Source organism: Hemitrygon akajei, chromosome 8, assembly GCF_048418815.1.
Source record: "Hemitrygon akajei chromosome 8, sHemAka1.3, whole genome shotgun sequence".
NCBI classification, from domain to species: domain Eukaryota; kingdom Metazoa; phylum Chordata; class Chondrichthyes; order Myliobatiformes; family Dasyatidae; genus Hemitrygon; species Hemitrygon akajei.
In genome coordinates this window covers 114,036,092-114,055,967 of record NC_133131.1, presented here as the reverse complement: position 1 = coordinate 114,055,967, position 19,876 = coordinate 114,036,092, and the positions used below count along the sequence as shown (strand labels likewise).

The following is a 19,876-nucleotide window of genomic DNA, read 5'->3' as shown; positions in this document are numbered from 1 at the left end:
CCATGATCATACTGAATGGCGGTGCAGGCTCAAAGGGCCGAATGGCCTACTCCTGCACCTATTTTCTATGTTTCTAATTCGTACGTGGATTTGGAACGGCTCGACGAAGGACCTTCCACCACATATTTATTAATTAACATCGTGGAACCTGTGGAATTCAACATAATTGCCTTCTCTCTACATAATACCTTGGATTACAAATATCCCTCTCCCATTATTTATTCCTTGGATTACTGAACTTTCCTACTTTACCATCTCAAGACTCTCAGCCTTGTTCCCCCAGGCTCGATAGTTTGGCAGTTATATTTATACATATTGATACACATAACACTGTTAATTTTTGTTTATCTTGTTAAGTTACAATATTATAAGTAGATACTAATAAAGATAGTGGTTTAAACATCAAAACCAGACTCTAGGTGTAATGGTTTGTTTCTAAAATGTTACAGTTTGTAACACTACGCCATCCATCAATTTGCAATTGATAAACTGTTGTTAGCAGATGGTAATGAGTTTATAGGAGGGAGATAGATCTGCTGGTAGAGTGGTGTTGTAACAACACTCTTGCACTCAGTGTCAGCAAGACCAAGGAATTGATTGTGTAGGGGAAGTCGTGGAATCACACACCCACGACTTACTGAGGGGTCCACAATGGAAAGAAGGAGCAGTTTCAAATACCTGGGTGGCAGCATCTTTGAAAATCTTTCCTGGCCCAGCATATTGATGCAATTACGAAGAAGGCATGGCAGTGGCCATATTTGATTAGGTGTTTGAGGAGATTTGGTATGTCACTGAAGACGCTATCAAATTTCCACAAATGTACCAGCATTCTAACTGGTTGCATCACCATCTGGTATGGAGGGTTCTCTGTACAGGATTGGAAAAAGCTGCAGGAGATTGCAACAACCCTTTACTCGCTGTTAGTAAGACCAAAAAGCTGATTACCGACTTCAGAAGAAGGAAACCAAAGGTCCGTGAACTAATCCTCAAACGAGCAACTTTACTAGGTGTCGTAATTTTGAGGACCTGTCCTGAGCCCAACATGAAACTGCAGAACTGCAGTTACGACGAAAGCACGACAACGCCTCTACTTCCTTAGTTTTCCAGGATTTGGCACGACATCTAAAACTGTGACAAACTTCTGTAGATGTGGGGTGGAGAGTATATTGACCGGCTGCATCACAGCCTAGTATGGAAACGTAAAATGCCTTTGAATGAAAAAATCCTACAAAAAGTAATGGTTTGGGATAAGTCCATCATGGGTAAAACCCTCCCAACCATTGAGCACATCCACATGAAATGCTGTCACAGGAAAGTAGAATCTATCATCAGAGACCCCACCACCCAGGACATGCTCTTTTCTCATTGCTGCCAGTAGGAAGAAGGTACAAGAGTCTTAGGATTCACACCATTAGGTTCAGGGATAGTTATGACCCCTCAAGCATCAGGCTCTTGAACCAGAGGGGATAACTCTCTGGTTCATTGAAATGTTACCACAACCTGTGGAGTCACCTTCAAGGGTTCTTCCTCTCATGTTTTCAGAATCAGAATCAGGTTTATTATCACCGGCATGTGACGTGAAATTTGTTAACTTAGTAGCTGCAGAGAGAGAAAAAAATAATAATAAATAAAATGAAACATAATAATAAATAAACAAGTAAATCAATTAGGTATATTGAATAGATTATTATAAAATGTGCAAAAACAGAAATACTGTATATTAAAAAAAGTGAGGTAGTGTCCAAAGCTTCAATGTCCATTTAGGAATCGGATGGCAGAGGGGAAGAAGCTGTTCCTGAATCGCTGAGTGTGTGTCTTCAGGTGTCTGCATCTCCTACCTGATGGTAACAGTGAGAAAAGGGCATGCTGGAGGTTCTTAATAATGGACACTGCCTTTCTGAGACAGCACTCCCTAAAGATGTCCTGGGTACTTTGTAGGCTAGTGCCCAAGATGGAGCTGACTAGATTTATAACCTTCTGCAGCTTCTTTTGGTCCTGTGCAGTAGCCCCTCCATACCAGACAGTGATGCAGCCTGTCAGAATGCTCTCCACAGTACAACTATAGAAGCTTTTGAGTGTATTTGTTGACATGCCAAATGGCTTCAAACTCCTAATAAAGTATAGCCGCTGTCTTGCCTTCTTTATGACTGTGTTGGGACCAGGTTAGATCCTCAGAGTTCTTGACACCCAGGAACTAGAAGTTGCTCACTCTCTCCACTTCTGATCCCTCTGAGGATTGGTATGTGTTCCTTCGTCTTACCCTTCCTGAAGTCCACAATCAGCTCTTTCGTCTTACTGACGTTGAGTGCCAGGTTGTTGCTGTGGCACCATTCCACTAGGTGGCATATCTGACTCCTGTACGCCCTCTCATCACCTCCTGAGATTCTACCAACAATGGTTGTATCGTCAGCAAATTTATAGATGGTATTTGAGCTATGTCTAGCCACACAGTCATGTGTATACAGAGAGTTATCACCAATCCGCACAGACTGTAGTCTTCTGGTTAGGAGGTCGATCCAATTGCAGAGGGAGGTACAGAGGCCCAGGTTCTGCAACTTCTCAGTCAGGATTGTGGAAATGATGGTATTAAATGCTGAGCTATAGTCGATGAACAGCATCCTGATGTAGGTGTTTGTGCTGTCTATCTAGGTGGTCAAAAGCCTTGTGAAGACCCATGGAGATTGCATCTGCCATTGACCTATTGTGGCAATAGGCAAATTGCAGTGGGTCCAGGTCCTTGCTGTGGCAGGAGTTCAGTCTAGTCATGACCAACCTCTCAAAGCATTTCATCACTGTAGGTGTGAGTGCTACTGGGCGATACTCATTAAGGCACCCACGTTATTTTTCTTTGGCACTGGTATAATTGTTGCCTTTTTGAAGCAAGTGGGAACTTCTGCCCATTAGCAGTGAGAGGCTGAAAATGTCCTTGAGTACTCCCGCTAGTTGGTTGGCACAGGTTTTCAGAGCCTTACCAGGTACTGTACCAGGATCTTCTGCCTTGCGAGGGTTCACCCTCTTTAAAGACGGTGATATTCATTGTTTATTCATTTATTGTTATTATTTCTTCTTTTAGTATTTGCACGATTTGTTGTCTTCTGCATTCTGGTTGTACTTCCTAGTTTCGTGGTCGTTCATTGATTGTGTTATAGTTATTATCTTATAGATCTGAGTATGCCTGCAAGAAAATGAATCTCAGGGTTGTATATGGTGACATATATGTACTTTGATAAAATTTACTTTGAACTTTGAAATTCTGCCAGCTTTATCATAGGTACTGATCTCCACAGCAGTATGTCCCTGAGGACATCTTCAACAGGTGATACCTCAAGGGGGCAGCATCCATCATTAAGGATCACCATCACCCATGAATGAATGTACACTGAACCAACCCATGAACACTACTTATTTAATTACATTTTATAATATATTTGTTATTGTAATTTATAGTATTTTATATATGACACTGTACTGCTGCCATGAAACAACAAATTTCATGACGCATGTCAGCGATTTCTTTGTTTAGAGATGCCGTGTCAAATAGGCCCATCTGGCCCTTTGGGCCTTGCCATGCATGTGATATTAAACCTGATTCTGACTTCTGTGATCCGAAGGATCCAGCAATTTACTGTATACTTTATTCTAATGTGACTTCCCTGAATGCAACACCTCACACTTGTGTGGATTAAACTATATCTGCCATTTTTCTGGTGCAGTTTAGTCCAGTCTTATTCTTCTTCCCTCTCTAGAGAGGCCCTCCATTTCCCTTTTGATTCTGTCGCCATCATCAGATTTGAAGTGAGTTCCAAATCTGAGCTACTCTCTGAATTAAGAATGATGCTTTGGCAAAATTTGCAATCTCTGCTCCTGGTCCTTGAACGGTCCACTAGTAGAACGGCATCACTGTTTTTACAAAATTTAAGCCAGACGTGATCTTGTACACCTCTGATTAATCTCCTCCCAACCTTCTGTGCTCCAGGGGAAGAGTTACAGCTTTTCCAGTGCAGTAAACCTTACAGCTGAAATCCCTTATCCCCAGATCTATTGCAGTGTAAGTAGGTTCTATAGTAAATCTTAAGTGTATTTTCTTTTAATTATTCGCCCAAGCTATAGTTTATTTACAAGAAAGAAATTGTCTAATTTAGTAGATGGAAATGATTGCTGGCTCTACTTGTCATTTTTTGATTGCCTATTTCTTTCTCTCAGAAATCTGGACCCAGTTCATGGTTCTGAAATGTAATTCATATTGCATTTACTGACTCAGCATCTTTATAATGAATTATTGCCAACTTGTTTGCTTCTTGTAGGATGACAGTACTAGAAAAAAGTTGCATCAAATGTTTTGTATAACTGCATTGCCTCTTAATATTAAGCAATATCTAGTTATATAGTGGAAATGTTTTGTGACCCCAAAATGATGCTGGTGGTGAATTAGTTACTCTGCAAGTGGGGAACAAAAAGTCTAATATGATTAGACTCACAAAAGACCCAGAGATGCCACATTTAATCTATATGACCCCAAGCTTGCGATGCTCTAGAAAATTTTGAGGGCCTATTTTCTTCCCAGAAATAATAATTAAGGGATATATCATTAATTAGTCTGCAACCTGAAATAATTTTCAGAATTTTATTATTCCTCAGAGCCTTGTTGAATGCAGATGTGATTCTGCTGTTGGGAGCCAGGTTAAACTGGATGTTGCATTTTGGCCAACCGCCACGATTCGGATCAGATGTGAAAATCATACAGGTATTATATGCTAAAACACTGATAAGTATGCTGTTCTGGTTAGTGTCTAAATTCATGGTGCTGATGTTTGCCTTCAACTGTACTGTATATTTAATTTGTATTCTCCTCTAGTGTGTTTATTTAGATTAAGTTATAAGATAATTTCGTTTCTAAGCCATTTATCTCACTCTCTGAGTGATGCACTCTTAGTTTTCTGGTGTTGAAATGTTGACCTTCAAATGAGTGCATAAAGTGCATATCACAAGGGAGTCACCACACCATTGTGGAGGAATTTTTCACTGCAAGGAATGCTTGACAACCGGGCTTCCTTCCCTTGATAAGAATCAGTATCCAACCTTACCTGCTGCAAGTCCATATAACTTAAAAGTGCATTTAGACAGATTCCTTGCACAGACGGCTAGTAACCTGATGACCAATATGAGGATAATTTGGAATTCATTTATATTGTTACTTATTTAAAGATCATGCATGGTAACAGGTCCTTCTGGCCCAATGAACCCATGCTGTTCAATTGCACCCATGTGACCAGTTAACATACCAACCCATACGTCTTTGGAATTTGGGAGGAAACTGGAGCACCTGGAGAAAACCCACATGGCCGAGGGGAGAACGTACAAGCTCCTTGCAGACAACGGAGTGAATTGAACCTAGGTCGATGGTGGTGTAATAGCATTATATTAATTGCTACACCACTGCGTCACCCAGTTTGATGCACATCAATAGAAATGAGCCCTGGTAATTAAAATATTTTTGGGCCTCAAGCACGGCGAATTCAGTGCTCACCGTTGCACCTCCATGCAGTAATTCCATCTTTCATTAAGATCTTCCCATTTATGTCAGTGGATGCTGAGAAATAGTAGTTCTGCCATTTTTAGGTGAGCCTCTAAGCAGCCAGAGAGATAGAATATTGGAGCCTTAGAAAGAGATTAATTTCCTTTCTTCTCTTTCGTAGTTAATAAATGGCACTGCAGCATGCTATTGTGTACACTGCATTGAAGAGAAATTTAATTTATGGAATGTTTGTGGAGGAGGAGAGTGTTTGACATTATTAGGTATACAATTTAAACCAGCATGTGCCTCAAAGCAATTCTGATGCTAGTCTACTCAAAGAAGTGGGAAAATGCCAAAGCTGAAATTGATTATAAAACAAGACATGCAGTAAACTATAACACTTTATTTTTGGTGAGGCAGAGGCATCAATTTATTCTTAAAGAATTGGAAAATAAGCATTTCAGTTTCCAGCAGCTTTATAAAATGCTTTATATCTGACCTTGTTCAGAAGTCTGATTTCTTTTTCCCCAAACTGAAATTGGAATGTTACTGCGCATGTTAATAGGGAATTGTCGATCACTGAAGAAGGCATTGCTCTTTTAACTTGAGCAGAAAAATGTTGAAAGTGCAATGCAATTCCTGAGAGAAATAGAAATTAACTTTCAAGTACAATACATCCCTCCCTAAAATATTTATTGCTTTTGGTTCTCTCAGGTGCATATTGACCTGGTGTGTGTTTCAAACATTTTCTGTATTTTGGAACTTTAACATTTGTTTTCTTCCCCTCTCATCTCATTTTAATTATATTTTGTCTAATGTGTTTTAAATTTATTACTCTTTAGAAATTGAATATTAACTTCTATATGCTTTGTTTAGGTAGACATTTGTGCTGAAGAATTAGGAAATAATGTGAGACCTGCTATTGCCTTACTTGGTGATGTGAAATCTGTTGTTCAGCAGGTAATGTGTTTTTCTTTTTCATAATTACTTGGGTTTTCCATTTCTTTGCTTTCTTACACACTCCCTGGAAATTTTTTTAGCCATGGCAACAATATTTTGCTCAATGGCACATCTGACTGGGCCACACTAAGTGTGTTATCAAGGCCTACTGTTCTCAGCCAAGCCTTCACCCTATTTGAAAACACTCTAAAAATACAAAGGCAACCTCTAGTTTCTTTTCTGCACTGCAAATTATCATCTTCAATGTATTTTCTGATTCCTCACTTCTGATAAAAATACAAAGAACTCATAGACTTTGTCACGAATGTTGAGGTCCTTTTGTGCTTCAGCCCCCTTCCTTTGGCGTATCAAGCCAATCAATCCTCCCTTTCTTAGCCCTGAATTTCTTCCATGGTTTCATTAAGCCAATATCCCACACTCCCAGTCCTTTACCCATGAAACTGTTAAATATCCAACTTCCCTTTTGTGGCTATAAACTAAATGCTAAAAATATCCTATAGGTTAGACATGATCTGTTCAAGGTGAAGCAGAGTTTATATCTCAGGTAAAGGCACTTACTAAGAAAACTTTATTCTGTTTTCTTTCCATATATGCTCCCAGACATTTTGAGATCTTAAACTTTTATATCAGATTTCTAACATTACAGTTTTGGCTTCTGGTGATATTGATAATAATTCTTCTCCTTGAGTACTGTTTCTTTCTGTTTCCAAATGCCTCTTCCAAAAGCTGTAAATGAATGCAGTAACTATTCCTAGTTCTTCTCAACCCGTTTGAAGCCCTTGACATGCTTGATTATACCATTTTCTTTTAGTCCCTTCCAACTTCATTCATAGGTTGAACTCAAGTTGGGAAGATCACAAGCACAAGAAAATCTGATGATGCTGGAAATCCAAGGCAAAACACAGAAAATGTTGGAGGATCTCAGCAGGTCAGGCAGCATCTATGGAAATGAATAAACAGAGCTCAGTCAGGACAGACTGGAGAACTTGTATAGTGAGGTGTTATGGGTAGAACTGAGGAGTAAGAAACGTATGACCATGTTAATGAAGCTATATTACAGATCACTCAACTGTCCTAGGGATTTAGAGTAACAAATTTGTAGAGGGATTACAGACTTTTGTAAGAAACATAAGGTTGTTATAGTAGGTGATTTTAACTTTCCACATATTGATTGGGACTCCCATATGGTAAAAAGACTAGATGGGATAGAGTCTGTTAGATGTGTTCAGGAAAGTTTCCTTAACCAGTACGTAGAAGTCCCATGGAAAGAGTGTGCAATACTTGATCTGCTGTTAGGGAATGAGATGCTGGTGACAGCAGTTTGTGTAGCGGGACACCTTGCATCTAGTGATCATAATGTCTTTAGTTTCAAAGTAAGTAGGGAAAAGATTCTAAAATGAAGAAAGGCCAATTTTGATGGTATCAGAAAAGATCTGGCAAGTGTGGATTGGGACAGGTTGTTTTCTGGCAAAGGTGTACTTGGTAAAAGTGAGGCCTTCAAAAGTGAAACTTTGAGAGTACAGAGTTCGTATGTTCCTGTCGGAGTAAAAGGCCAAGATAAAAGGTTGAGGAAACATTGGTTTTCGAGAGAGATTAAGGCCCTAGTTAAGAAAAAGGAACAAATATGCAGGAAGGCACAAATGAGGTACTTGAGGAGTATAAAATATGCAAGAGAACACTTAAAGAAGTTAGCAGGGCTAAAAGAAGGCATGAGGTTGCTCTAGTAAACAAGGTGAAGGAGAATCCTAGGCTTCCACAAATATATTAAGAGCAAAAGGATAACAAGGAACAAAATTGGTCCTCTAGAAGATCAGAGTGGTAATCTATGCATAGAGCTAAAAGAGATGGGGGAGATCTTAAATGAATTTTTTGCATCTGCATTTACTCAGGAGACGGATACAGAGTCTGTAAATATTAAACAATGCAGCAGTGAGGCCGTGGACCCGATACAGATTACAGAGGGGGAGATGTTTGCTGTCTTGAGACCAAATTAAGGTGGATAAATCTCAGAACCTGACAATATGTTGCCTTGGATCCTGTGGGAGGCTTGTGCAGAAATTGCAGGGGCCCTAGCAGAGATATTTAAAGCAACCTTAGCCATTGGTGAGGTGCAGGAGGATAGGTAATGTTTTTCTGTTGCTTAAGAAAGCTTCTAAGAATAAAGAAATTATAGGCCAGTGAGCTTGACACCAACAGTGGGTAAGTTATTGAAAGGTATCCTAAGGGATCAGATATATAAATATTTGAATAGACAGGGACTGACTCAGGATAGTCATTGTGGCTTTTTGTGTGGTAAGTTGTGTTGAACCCAACTTAAAGAGTTTTTAGAGTAAGTTACCAGGAAAGTTGATGAAGGCAAGGCAGTAGATGTTGTCTTCATGGACTTTAGCAAGGCCTTTGATAAAGTCCTGCATGGGAGGTTGGTCAAGAAGGTTCAGTTGCTTGGCATTTAAGTTGAGGTGGTGAATTGGATTAGACATTGGCTTTGCAGGAGAAGCCAGAGAGGGATTGTAGATAGTTGCCTCTTTGACTGCAAGCCTATGATTACTGGTGTGCCACAGGGATCAGTGTGGGGTCCATTGTTTTTTGTCATCTATATCAACAATCTAGATGATAATATGGTAAACTGGATCAGCAAATTTGCAGATGACATCAAGATTGGGAGTATAGTGGACAATGAGGAAGACTGTCAAAGCTTGCAGTGGCATCTGGACCAGCTGGAAAAATGGGCTGAAAAATGGCAGATGGAATTTAATGCAAACAAGTGTGAGGTGTTGTATTTCAGGAGACCAACCAGAGTAGGTGTTATGCAGTGAATGGTAGGGCACTGAAGAGTGCTGTAGAACAGGAATCCAGGAGTACAAATCCCAAATCACTTGTGAAAGTGGTGTCTCAGGTAGATAGGGTCATAAAGAAAGCTTTTGGAACATTGGCCTTTATAAATCAAAGTACTGAGTACGATGAAGCCTAATTTCATTGTTTAAAGTAAAATTGTCATTTAAAGTAAAATTGGATAGGTATATGGACCGGAGCGGAATGGAGGGTTATGGGCTGAGTACAGGCCAGTGGGACTAGGTGAGAGTAAGCTTTCGGCATGGACTAGAAAGGCTGAGATGGCCTGTTTTCGTGCTGTAATTGTTATATGGTTATAATTTGGAGTATTGTGTACATGTTTTGTAATCTTCCTATAGGAAAATTGTAAATGAGATTGAAAGAGTACAGGGAAAATTTACAAGGATGTTGCCGGGGCCTTGAGGACACAATTTATATGGAAAAGTTGAATAGGTTTGAACTTTATTTCCGAGAACAGTGGTTCTCAACCTTTCTCTGTTCATGACCCACCTGTGACTTTCATTTACCTCTATGGTTCCCATCCTCCATGGTCTCTGTCAGTTGCTAATTTTTTTTGTCAACTGTCCTAATTTTGAATGAACGACAGTTGAATGTAAGAACCCCAAAATGCCCCCAGCTCCCCTCCCTCCTGCGCGTAAGCTGCAGCAAGGAACAATCCCCCCTCCCCCATTAGCAAAAAGAAAGCGTCAGCACCCACCACTGAGCACTCAACCGTCAGCAAAGCAATGACAAAGACACAGACTTGCAATTACCCCAAAGACTTTGCGTTTCACCCTGCATTTGACACACCACAGGTTCTGTCTCTCCCTAATAAGGGAGAAGGAGGTGTCTCCGTTTTTTCCCCGGCAAGCAGGGAGACAGAACAAACAACTCGCTAGTTCACATGATGTTAAAAGTCTGTTACGTTGCTTTTTCTGAGCTCTGTTCCCAAAGATCTCAAAGATCCCGGGTCTTTGGGCACACAGCAGTAGATTTTCCGACTCCCCCAACGACACATGGGTCTGGCGTGACACCAACCTTCGATCCGCCCATCTACAGAGCCCCGAGATCTTAGGCTTCCAAATCCAAGCCAGACTCTCAGGCCGAACCCTTGTGGGCAGTCCTGAAACCCCGAGAACGGGTCCCATTCCCTCAAAGAACCGAAGTCAGCATGTAATTCCAGGTCAGGGTCTTCAAAAGAACCCTGAAAGGGAAAAATAAAGATATTAAAGATGCAAATAGAACTGTTTCTGAAGATGCAAGCAAAGGAGTCACCACTTAGCACCATCTTGATTTTGTTTTGCCTCTCCGTATTGCCTCTCCATCAATATTTATGTTTTAAGAGGTTATTGGTGTATTATACATTAATTATAATGTTACAGGTGAATATGAAAAATTATTTCAAAATTATTTCTGCTAAAGATGCTTTATTTATAATATTCTTCCAACTGGCAGTGGAAGAAGCGCTTAATATTGTTACTTTGGGTCTTCAGTGAGATCCTTGTGACTGATGCAAACGCGAGTTTTTCAATATCTGGTTGCAACTTGGTTAAAGGAATTCAAGATCACAATGTCAAGTCAGTTATGAGCTTTTGAAAGCAGGTGAATAGCTTGACAAAACCACATTCTAGATAAAAGGTGGGAAATCCACTTAAAAACAACTTTGCTTTCTCCTAGAGCTGTGGAAACTTATTTTGAATATCCATGAGTAATTCAGAAATTTTGCTTGTTGTTTGAATCTTGCTTCAGTTGTTATATCACTCGGCAGCTCAGTAAGACGTTGTTACAATGTGGTGATAACGTCATTCACATTCACCCCAAATGGATCCACCATCCAATCTGGAAATAGCTCTCCAGCAGGTCTCAGAACTGAAATTCCATATCAGTGTGCAGTTGTTTCAAATGATCATCATCTTGCAATTCTATTTTAAGTGGCCAGTGAAGGAAATTGCATAAACACCCATCATCCAGTATTGCTGCTGAAAAGTTTAAGTTTGCCAAAGAAAGTGGTAATAGCCTCTTTGCATGATATGAGATTACAGTTTTTTCCTTGAAACTGATTAATAAATTAGTTTTCTTAAACATATCTGACAGGTAAAATGTCAGACCTAGCAGCGAAAATTTGTTGCATAAGCCATTAATGTTTACCAGTGGAATACTGTTTTCTGAGAAATAGCTCTTGACTTCTTCAAAATGGTTTCATATTTTGTATCTGTCAGTATTGAATATACATGTAAAAATAAAACTAGCTTTTTAGACAGTATTTTTTTCAAAATTATTTAGTATTTTATGCAAATATTTTTAAAGTGCTATTATATATGCAAATTCTATGCGGCAAAAAAAGTGTCCTTAAAGAAAAGCGAATTGAACTTCCTTTCAAAATATGTTAAGTATCAGGGATTTAATGGAGGTTGTAGGGTAGAGATGCAGTGGTAGAATTCACATGTTTGTGCCTCTCTGCAGTTTAGCCTTTGCTAGAAGATGACCCCACTGCAGTAACTGCATCCTTCATGTCACAGGCTCGAGTCAGGGGAAGGCAAACAGAATCAGCCTCCTGCTGCATGGTTGCTGATTGACCTTGCTGCAGACAGACCCACTCAATCTGCAGTTTGTGATTTGGGGGTGGATGTGGAGCAGGGCTTAGCAAGCTGTTCTTGTGCAGGGTCAAGCAGGAGCAGATATAGCGATTGACATGCTGCACACAAACACACACACACAGCTGTTTTGCTTTCTCACTTGTATCATCTAGCATATTTTCCCATTCAGTTCATTCTTGATGATAGTATCTGTTAGTCTCCCGAGAGCATGGATCTGCGCCTGGAAGCTTGCTACAGTCTGTGTTGGTAGAGCAGCATCTGTTTTGGCTGTAGAGGCCTACACAGGAGTGACAGTCTCGGCTGCAGCAACTGCACTTGAAGGTGCTGTCCTCCGGTGTTGTCTTGGTGCTGTTTTTTGGGCGAGTGTGCTTTTCTTCAGCAGGAAAGCCTCAGCTTTTCTTCTCCTCTTTTTAGACCTCTGCGTAGTTCCAGCCTCCAGCGAGAGCAATCGCTTGCAATGTCCTCCCACCTCTCGACGTTCATGTTCAGTGACTTAATGTCTCTCTTGCACACATCTTTGAAGTGAAGATGGGGCCACCCTTGTGCTCTCTTGCCGGAGGCCAGTTCCCTGTAGAGCAGGTCTTTCGGGATCCTCCCATCTGACATGTGGTGTAGGTGGCCCAGCCAGTGGAGACCACGTTGTTGGAGCAGGGTGAAGAGGCTGGGTATTTGAGTGCAGGCCAGGACCTCATTGTTGGTGACTCGGTCAGTCCACTTGATGTCCAGGATGTGTCTCAGGTTGCGAAGGTGGAAGATTTGAGACGCTGCTCTTGTCTGAAGTAGAGGCTCCAGGTCTCGCTGCCATAAAGCAGTGTGCTGAGGAGCGGGCCCTGAAGACTGCAATCTTGGTGTGTGTCGTCAGCTTTCTGTTCTCCCAGGCTCTCTTTGTCAGCCTGGCGAATGTTGAGGCTGCTCGTCCGATCTGTCTGTTGATCTCAGGGTCTAGGGAGAGACTGTTCGTGATGGTGGAGCGAAGGTATGTAAACTCATGAACTACCTCCAGCTCATAGTTGTTGATAGTAATGGCGGGGGGTGCTCAACGCCTTCGCCCAACACGTTGGTTTTCTTCAGGCTGATGGTCAAGCTGAAGTCCTGACGGGCTCGTGAGAAGCTGTCCATGAGGTGTTGCAGTTGCTCTTCAGAGTGTGTTGCCAGTGCTGCGTCATCTGCAAACAACATGTCCCGGATGAGTACTTCATGAATCTTGGTTTTTGTCCTCAGCTGGAACAGACTGAACAGCCTCCTGTCTGATCTGGTGTGGAGGGAGACACCATCAGTTGATGTTCCAAAGACGTGCTTCAGCATGACTGCAGAGAAGATGCTGAACAGGGTGGGGGCAAGCATACAGCCCTGCTTCACACCGCTGCGGATATTGAAGGCCTCCGAAGAAGAGCTGTGAAACTGAATGACGCCCTTCATGTCTGTGTGGAATGACGGAACTATCCTGAGGAGCCTCGGGGGACAACTAATCCTGGCGAGGATTTTGAACAGGCCGTCTCTGCTCACAAAGTTGAAGGCCTTCGTTGACCTCAGTTCATTCAGAGTTCTAATTAAACTGCAGTGCATACATCCATTTCTTTTTTCATTTATACTGCAATTTTAGTCATATTTCATTAAAACAGAAAACTTATCATGGTCTATTCAGGCCCCCAGTTTCTTGTTGTTTACTTGTGGCTCCATGAAGGACAATATGGCCCATGATGAGAACCACTGCCCTAGCGCATAGAAGATTGAGAGAAGTTTACAAAATTATGAGTGGTATAAATACAGTAAATGTAAACATGCTTTTCCCACTTGAGGTTGGTTGAGACTGCAACTAAAGGGCATGGGTTAAGGTTGAAAGGTGAAATGTTTAAGGGGAACATGAGGGGGAACTGCTTCACTTAGATGGTGTTGAGAGTGTGAAATGAACTGCCAGTGCAAATGGTAGATGAGGGATCGATTTCAAAATTTAAGAGAAATTTGTATAGGTACATGCATGGGAGAGTTATGGAGGGCTATGGGCTGGCTGCAGGTGGATGGGACTAAGCAGATTAATGGTTTGGCACAAACTAGATGGGCTAAAGGGCCTGCCTCTGTGCTGTAGTGCTTTATGTCTATGAATCTATATTAAAACTGTTAGATATTGAGATATTCAAAATTTAGATCTAAAATCTGAAGTGCAGGAGTTACAGTGAAATTGTCCAATCAGTCCAAAGAATATAAGCAATTTGTTCTAATCACAATTTTGGCAACCCATTCCTGTATCCCATGTTTCTCTTTATTCATTTTTCAAAATAATTAGATATATTTTGTTTCTTCAGAGTGATTTGAAGTTGTAAGATTGCATTCAAAAACCTCTTGAAACAAATCGATCTCATCTGTTAAGAATGTGCTTTAAGTGAACATAAATAATTACTACTCTATAAGGCACTTTAGACGTTCAGTTGCCTTGCCTTTGCAATCGTTTCTAAAAATACTTTTTTTTACTTTGTGGAGACCTAGCTGTTCTCTATTTTGTTCAGTAAAGTGCAGACTAGCTCCACTAGGAATAAGCCCAGAATAGGCCAGTGTATTTTTAAATGCTGCATTGGATCATCTATATTTTGCAATGTCTAAGAAAAATGGGTCTGACTGAGGATTAGTTGCTTCAACTGGCTCAGCTAAGAGAAGAAGGTAAGTGCAATTCCTTAAAGAAAAAAATCTAATTCTGGAATCAGTGATCACATCAAGCATATTGAAGAGAGATATTGCACATCTAAAATCAACTCTCACAATTGACTAATGAAGATAATTAATTGGGTAGTATGTCAGAGAGTAAGGGAACATTGTGGGAGGGTGCTGATGGTTGAAAATACTTTATTAGGAGTTTGAAGCGATTTGGCATCTCAACAAATACACTCAAAAACTTCTTTAGATGTTCTGACAGGCTGCATCACTGTCTGGTATGGAGGGACTACTGCACAGGACCGAAAGAAGCTGCAGAAGGTTGTAAATCTAGTCAGCTCCATCTTGGGCACTAGCACAAAGTACCCAGGACATCTTTAGGGAGCGCTGTCTCAGAAAGGCAGCGTCTATTATTAAAGCCCTCCAGCACCGAAGGCATGCCCTTTTCTCACTGTTACCATCAGGTAGGAGGTACAGAAGCCTGAAGGCACACACTCAGCGATTCAGAAACAGCTTCTTCCCCTCTGCCATCTGATTCCTAAATGGACATTGAAGCTTTGGACACTACCTCACTTTTTCTGTATTTCTGTTTTTGCACATTTTTTAAATAATCTATTCAATATACGTAATTGATTTACTTGTTTATTATTATGTTTTATTTTTTTTCCTCTCTCTGCTAGATTATGTATTGCATTGGACTGCTGCTGCTAAGTTAACAAATTTCACATCATGTGCCGGTGATAATAAACCTAATTCTGGTTCTGAAATAACCAGGGGAGGCAATGAAAATGAAGAGGGGTGCTATAAGTGGCAGCAGTGGAGAAGATGAGCAGTGAGGAGAGCAGCCATCTGGGAAAAACAGGAGTGTGATTGTGGTAGACGCAAATAAACTTTATCCATTTGGGGCATAAACTTGGGAGTTTTGATGGGGAAGGAAGAGTGTGGTTTGCATTCAAGGTGCACTTCTAGCAGTACCAGAGATAAAGAGGAAGTGGCAACAAAATAGGCCAAAGGGACGGGAATGTGAGAATGATGGCAGGCCACAATATTGAAGGTCAAAATGGGACCCCAGTGTAAGGCTGTAGAGAGCATACATCCATCAGACTGGTGGCATTATATTAGACTGAGCAAAACTTTCAACCCCATTTGTATTCTATCACTCAGATCCAAAATACATTTTCCACAATGTGGCCCTCTGTACACCATGCTGCTATCTCAGCTCATCAATAGCTACGATACTTACATGTGCCTTTGCTGCTAGACCAACCCATTCCAGTGCTCTCTTGACAGTTACATGTCCTTTTGTATTTGAGCTAATCCTAATCTCAGCTCCATCACATTTTGCACCAACTCTTCATGAACTTCACATCCTTGTGCTCATGGAGGAGGATTCTCTCTCGCTTAGGCAATTCTTTGTTCTAAAATCACTCCATGATCTTCACTTTTCTCTTTTTCTGTGAATTCATGTGGCCCTATGACTCTCTGAGGTCTATGTCCTTCTGCATTGTGTCCTCATGCATATTCCTGATTATATTCGCTTATCTGTTAATGGCTCATCATTCAGCTGCTCTGGCTTTAAATTCTAGAATACCCTCCCTCAATCTCTCCAATTATATAATTGTCTTTCCACCTACTGTATCTGAGGAGATTTTGAAAGTGAAACTCTTTGCGAAAGCTGTCCATTATTTCTAATATATTTTTGTGGCACAGGATTGTTTTATTTGATATTGCTTCTGTGAAATCTTATAAAATAAAGATTTGTGTTTGTCATATTCTGTTACAGCATAGAAAGAGACCACTAGATCTCAGCTCTCAGAGTAACTCCATCAACCCTGTTCCCCCATTTGTTTTCCAGTAGTCTTTCATTAAAGGCAATCATCTCTGATTCTCGTACTGCCACTCATTTTCATTAGGGTTAACATGCGGTCCCCAATTAATGTACCACCATGATTTGGGATGTGGGAGGAAAGCAATGTAACTGGGGGAAATCCACATAATAACAGGGAAAATGCAATCTTTAGAGTTCACAGGTCAGAACCAACCTGGTTCATTGGTGTTAATCAGGCAGTTGCGTTGCCTGCAGCAGAACTGTGCTGCATTTTTCGCAATTTCCATCTCTTACACCATGGCTTTCTTTGTTATTTGGAAATTATTTTTTGATAGGACTTCATTAAGGGTGAGTAAGTCAATGGAATGGCTGTCCTCTACCCTGCACCCTTTCCCCACCCCATAGCCTGTCTCTGAGGAAAATTTGAAAGCATTTCCTAAACCAATAACAGTTTTAAAATTAGTATGCAGGAAATAGTATTTTGCCTGTTGGGTGAGAGAGGAAAACTAGAAAAATGTTTTAAAATATTTTCAATGATTTGGTTGGCACAGATTGTAGTTGACAAATATTGCTGTTATTCAAAAATGCATGTGGACTAATTATATATACTTTGTATATAAATAGAGCATAGTATAAAATTTATTTATTGCATTAAGTTAACTGTGCAAGAGTTTTAGCTAGTTCTGTTGTACATTATTTAGTAATCAGAGTGCAAGTCAGAACAAATACAACCTGCAATATTACTTAAGGCTTGCCAACTGTACTCTGTTGATTTCAACACACTTGTGGAATAACTGCAACCTTGGAGGGGTTTGAAAACAAATAAATTCAGTTTGGAGGGGTGTGTAAATTACAGTTCTATTCTTAGTGATTGTCCCATGATCCTAGCTAGCCTTCAACAATACCTTAAGTATAGGAAGCTCTAATTATCTTAGTGGCAAGCATAATGATTTTGTGATCAATTTTTTTCATTATTGATTAACAGTAATTTTCAATTTAATGAGGTGAAGCATCACACAACCTTGTTGATTTTAAGTCTTGCAATCAAGTAAGATGATAAATAGTGACTTTGGTCTATGAATGTGCTGCATGTAGATTATAGCTTGGAAAGTCAATGGGACTTGTGAAGCAAGCTGTGTAAGTAATTAGCACTATGGCTAAGAATCAGCACTGCTATAACATGCATAAAATGCTGGAGAAACTCAACAGGTCAGGTAGTATCGACGGAGAAGAATGGAGTCGACATTCGGGCCAAGGCACTTGGTGTTGCCTGATGATCTGAGTTCCTCCGGCATTTACGTATGTTACTCTGCATTTTCAGCATCTGCAGAATTTTTTGTGTTTATAATCAGCACTACTGGTTTTTAATAAACTACTAGTGGAGGCTTCTTATCGCAAAACTTGTATCAAGGATCAAGAGACTTTAGACTTATCACTGCAGCACAGCACAGATGAGTTTTTCCTCCAAAAAAAGAACTAAAATTATTTACAAGACAAGATAGCAATAATACAATGCTGGGACTCTGACAAGATAGTAATTAGTGATATCTTAGGTTAGCAGTAGCCCTGATTGGGAAGTTATCAGCTGAAGTCCCACCTCCAGAGATTTGAACGTTAACATTTAGCCTGATGCAAGGCTGAAGGAAAATTACATTGTTAGAAGATTTTTTGGGTAAGATGTTAGTGGAAATGTTTCTCTTATCATTGTGGTAAGTAAAAGAAAAGAGTGAACAGGTAATTAAACATAAAGATAATCATTTCCTTGACAAAAATACACAAGAGAACCAATCTTGGTAGGGATTGGTGTCAAACAAAATTGTGTATTAATCTCAACACTTTCCTCCACCCCTCTTGCTGCAATACGGTATTCACTCAGCGGCTGAGCTCCAGGTCATCATTAACTAGCTCACTGAAACATGCACGTTGTACGTGGCTCCATGCTGTACATGGCTCCAATCCTCCCACTCTCCATAACTAGGCCCTGAAAAGATGTGGACCATTTCCATATCTTTAGAGCCACTTGTTGGTGAAAGCAGACTATGTTAACTGAATTCATCAACGATGTCAGTGTACTAGGTAAGTGTCTGAATATCAAGGCCTTAGAAGTAATGTTCTACCAGGCAGCATTCATTCTTGCCCATGTGTAATCTTCCACCTGTCGTAGGCATCTCAGTGCACCTGATGAGGTACCATCAAATGCTGCTCAGACTAATACTCCATCAGTACTCTTGAGTCATGTCCAAAGGGCTTGCAATGTTAATGTGTTTGACAAATGACTTCTAAAGTAATGTCCTGGTCCAACTTTTGTCATAGCAAGAGATTAGTAGGGAGACAGAGTAAAAGATTCAAGTATGTTATCAAAACTTCCTTGTGAAAATGTACCCAATTTTTGGAGTCCATATGATATATTTGCCTTACAACACAGAAAGAGGACAGTCAGCTGATCATTTGTGCTGGCTCTCAAAGCAATCTCATTAATCCCATGCCCCCAATTATTTCCCTGTAGCCTGTTCTCTCTCACAGGTCCATCAACATCCCTCCCCCAGCTCCTGATTCTCTTGCTGACCCCCAACACTGTGGGGAATTAGCAGTGGCCAATTAACCCCTCAGCATATCTTTGGGATGTGCAAAGAAACTGGTACACCTGGGGAATTGGCAATCTAATTAAAAAACAGAAGTGCACCAGTTCCCAAGCCAAATAGCCCCAATATGTGGTGGAGCCTCCAAATGTCAGGTTCATCTGCCATTTCAAAACCTAAAGAACTGAAATGAAAACTTGTCATCCATAACCCCAAGAAAGAGAGGGGAAACTAAGTAATGCATCTATGCACTTTGTAAACCTTTGTAAAAATAGTAAGTTAATAGTTTTGCATACATTCCATCAGCCTATTTCTGTTGTAGTGTGTTATATTTTTAAATAAAGTTGTGTCTTATGGTATTTTGCTTAAATTGGTGCTTGTGGAGGGAATGCCAGATTTGCATTGGTATAGGGTAGCAATAAACATCATAAAAACCTTACTGTAGATCCAAAAGTCTTCCTGAGCAATGCTACAGGATTCAAAAAGAAAGGATTAGCATTGATATATCTCTTGTTTATAATCGTGGGATGTTCTGTCAGCTGCAATGTACTGCAGAGAAGACTCACTGCTGAAACATTAAGAGTCGTAGTAGATGATATGATAGGCGGCTTCTATTAATATGTAATGGTTTTAAAAGGTTCTACACTAATGTTTGGTCATTGCATTTTCACATTTTCTAACTAATACAAACAGAAAGCAAGATCTAATTACAAAACGATAGTAGTTTGATCAGTGTGTTTCTAGTAGAATGTATATGATGGGACTTAGTACAATACTTGGAATTTATGCCCTGTGTAATTAACTATATCTTGCAACTGATGTGCTTTTTAAACTTTGACCATATGAGCATTTCTATATGAGCGTTTACCATTTTAGGTTCTGTCGTGTGCGTTTCGCATTCACTGTGAGGTGGCTGCAG

The 19,876-nt window shown here is 40.3% G+C and overlaps 1 protein-coding gene across 3 annotated transcripts in view; it reads left to right on the top strand.

Moving 5' to 3' along the window:
- The window catches only part of hacl1 (2-hydroxyacyl-CoA lyase 1), a 108,595-nt gene that overhangs the window by 35,170 nt on the left and 53,549 nt on the right, over window positions 1-19,876 (top strand). For all 3 annotated transcript variants that reach the window (XR_012100007.1, XM_073054408.1, XM_073054407.1), the window contains exons 10-11: window positions 4,639-4,744; window positions 6,392-6,475. Coding sequence is in view for 2 of the 3 variants with exons in the window: in XM_073054408.1 (XP_072910509.1) it covers window positions 4,639-4,744; window positions 6,392-6,475 (190 nt within the window). In the remaining variant the exon portion in view is untranslated. The remainder of the gene's footprint in view (window positions 1-4,638; window positions 4,745-6,391; window positions 6,476-19,876) is intronic.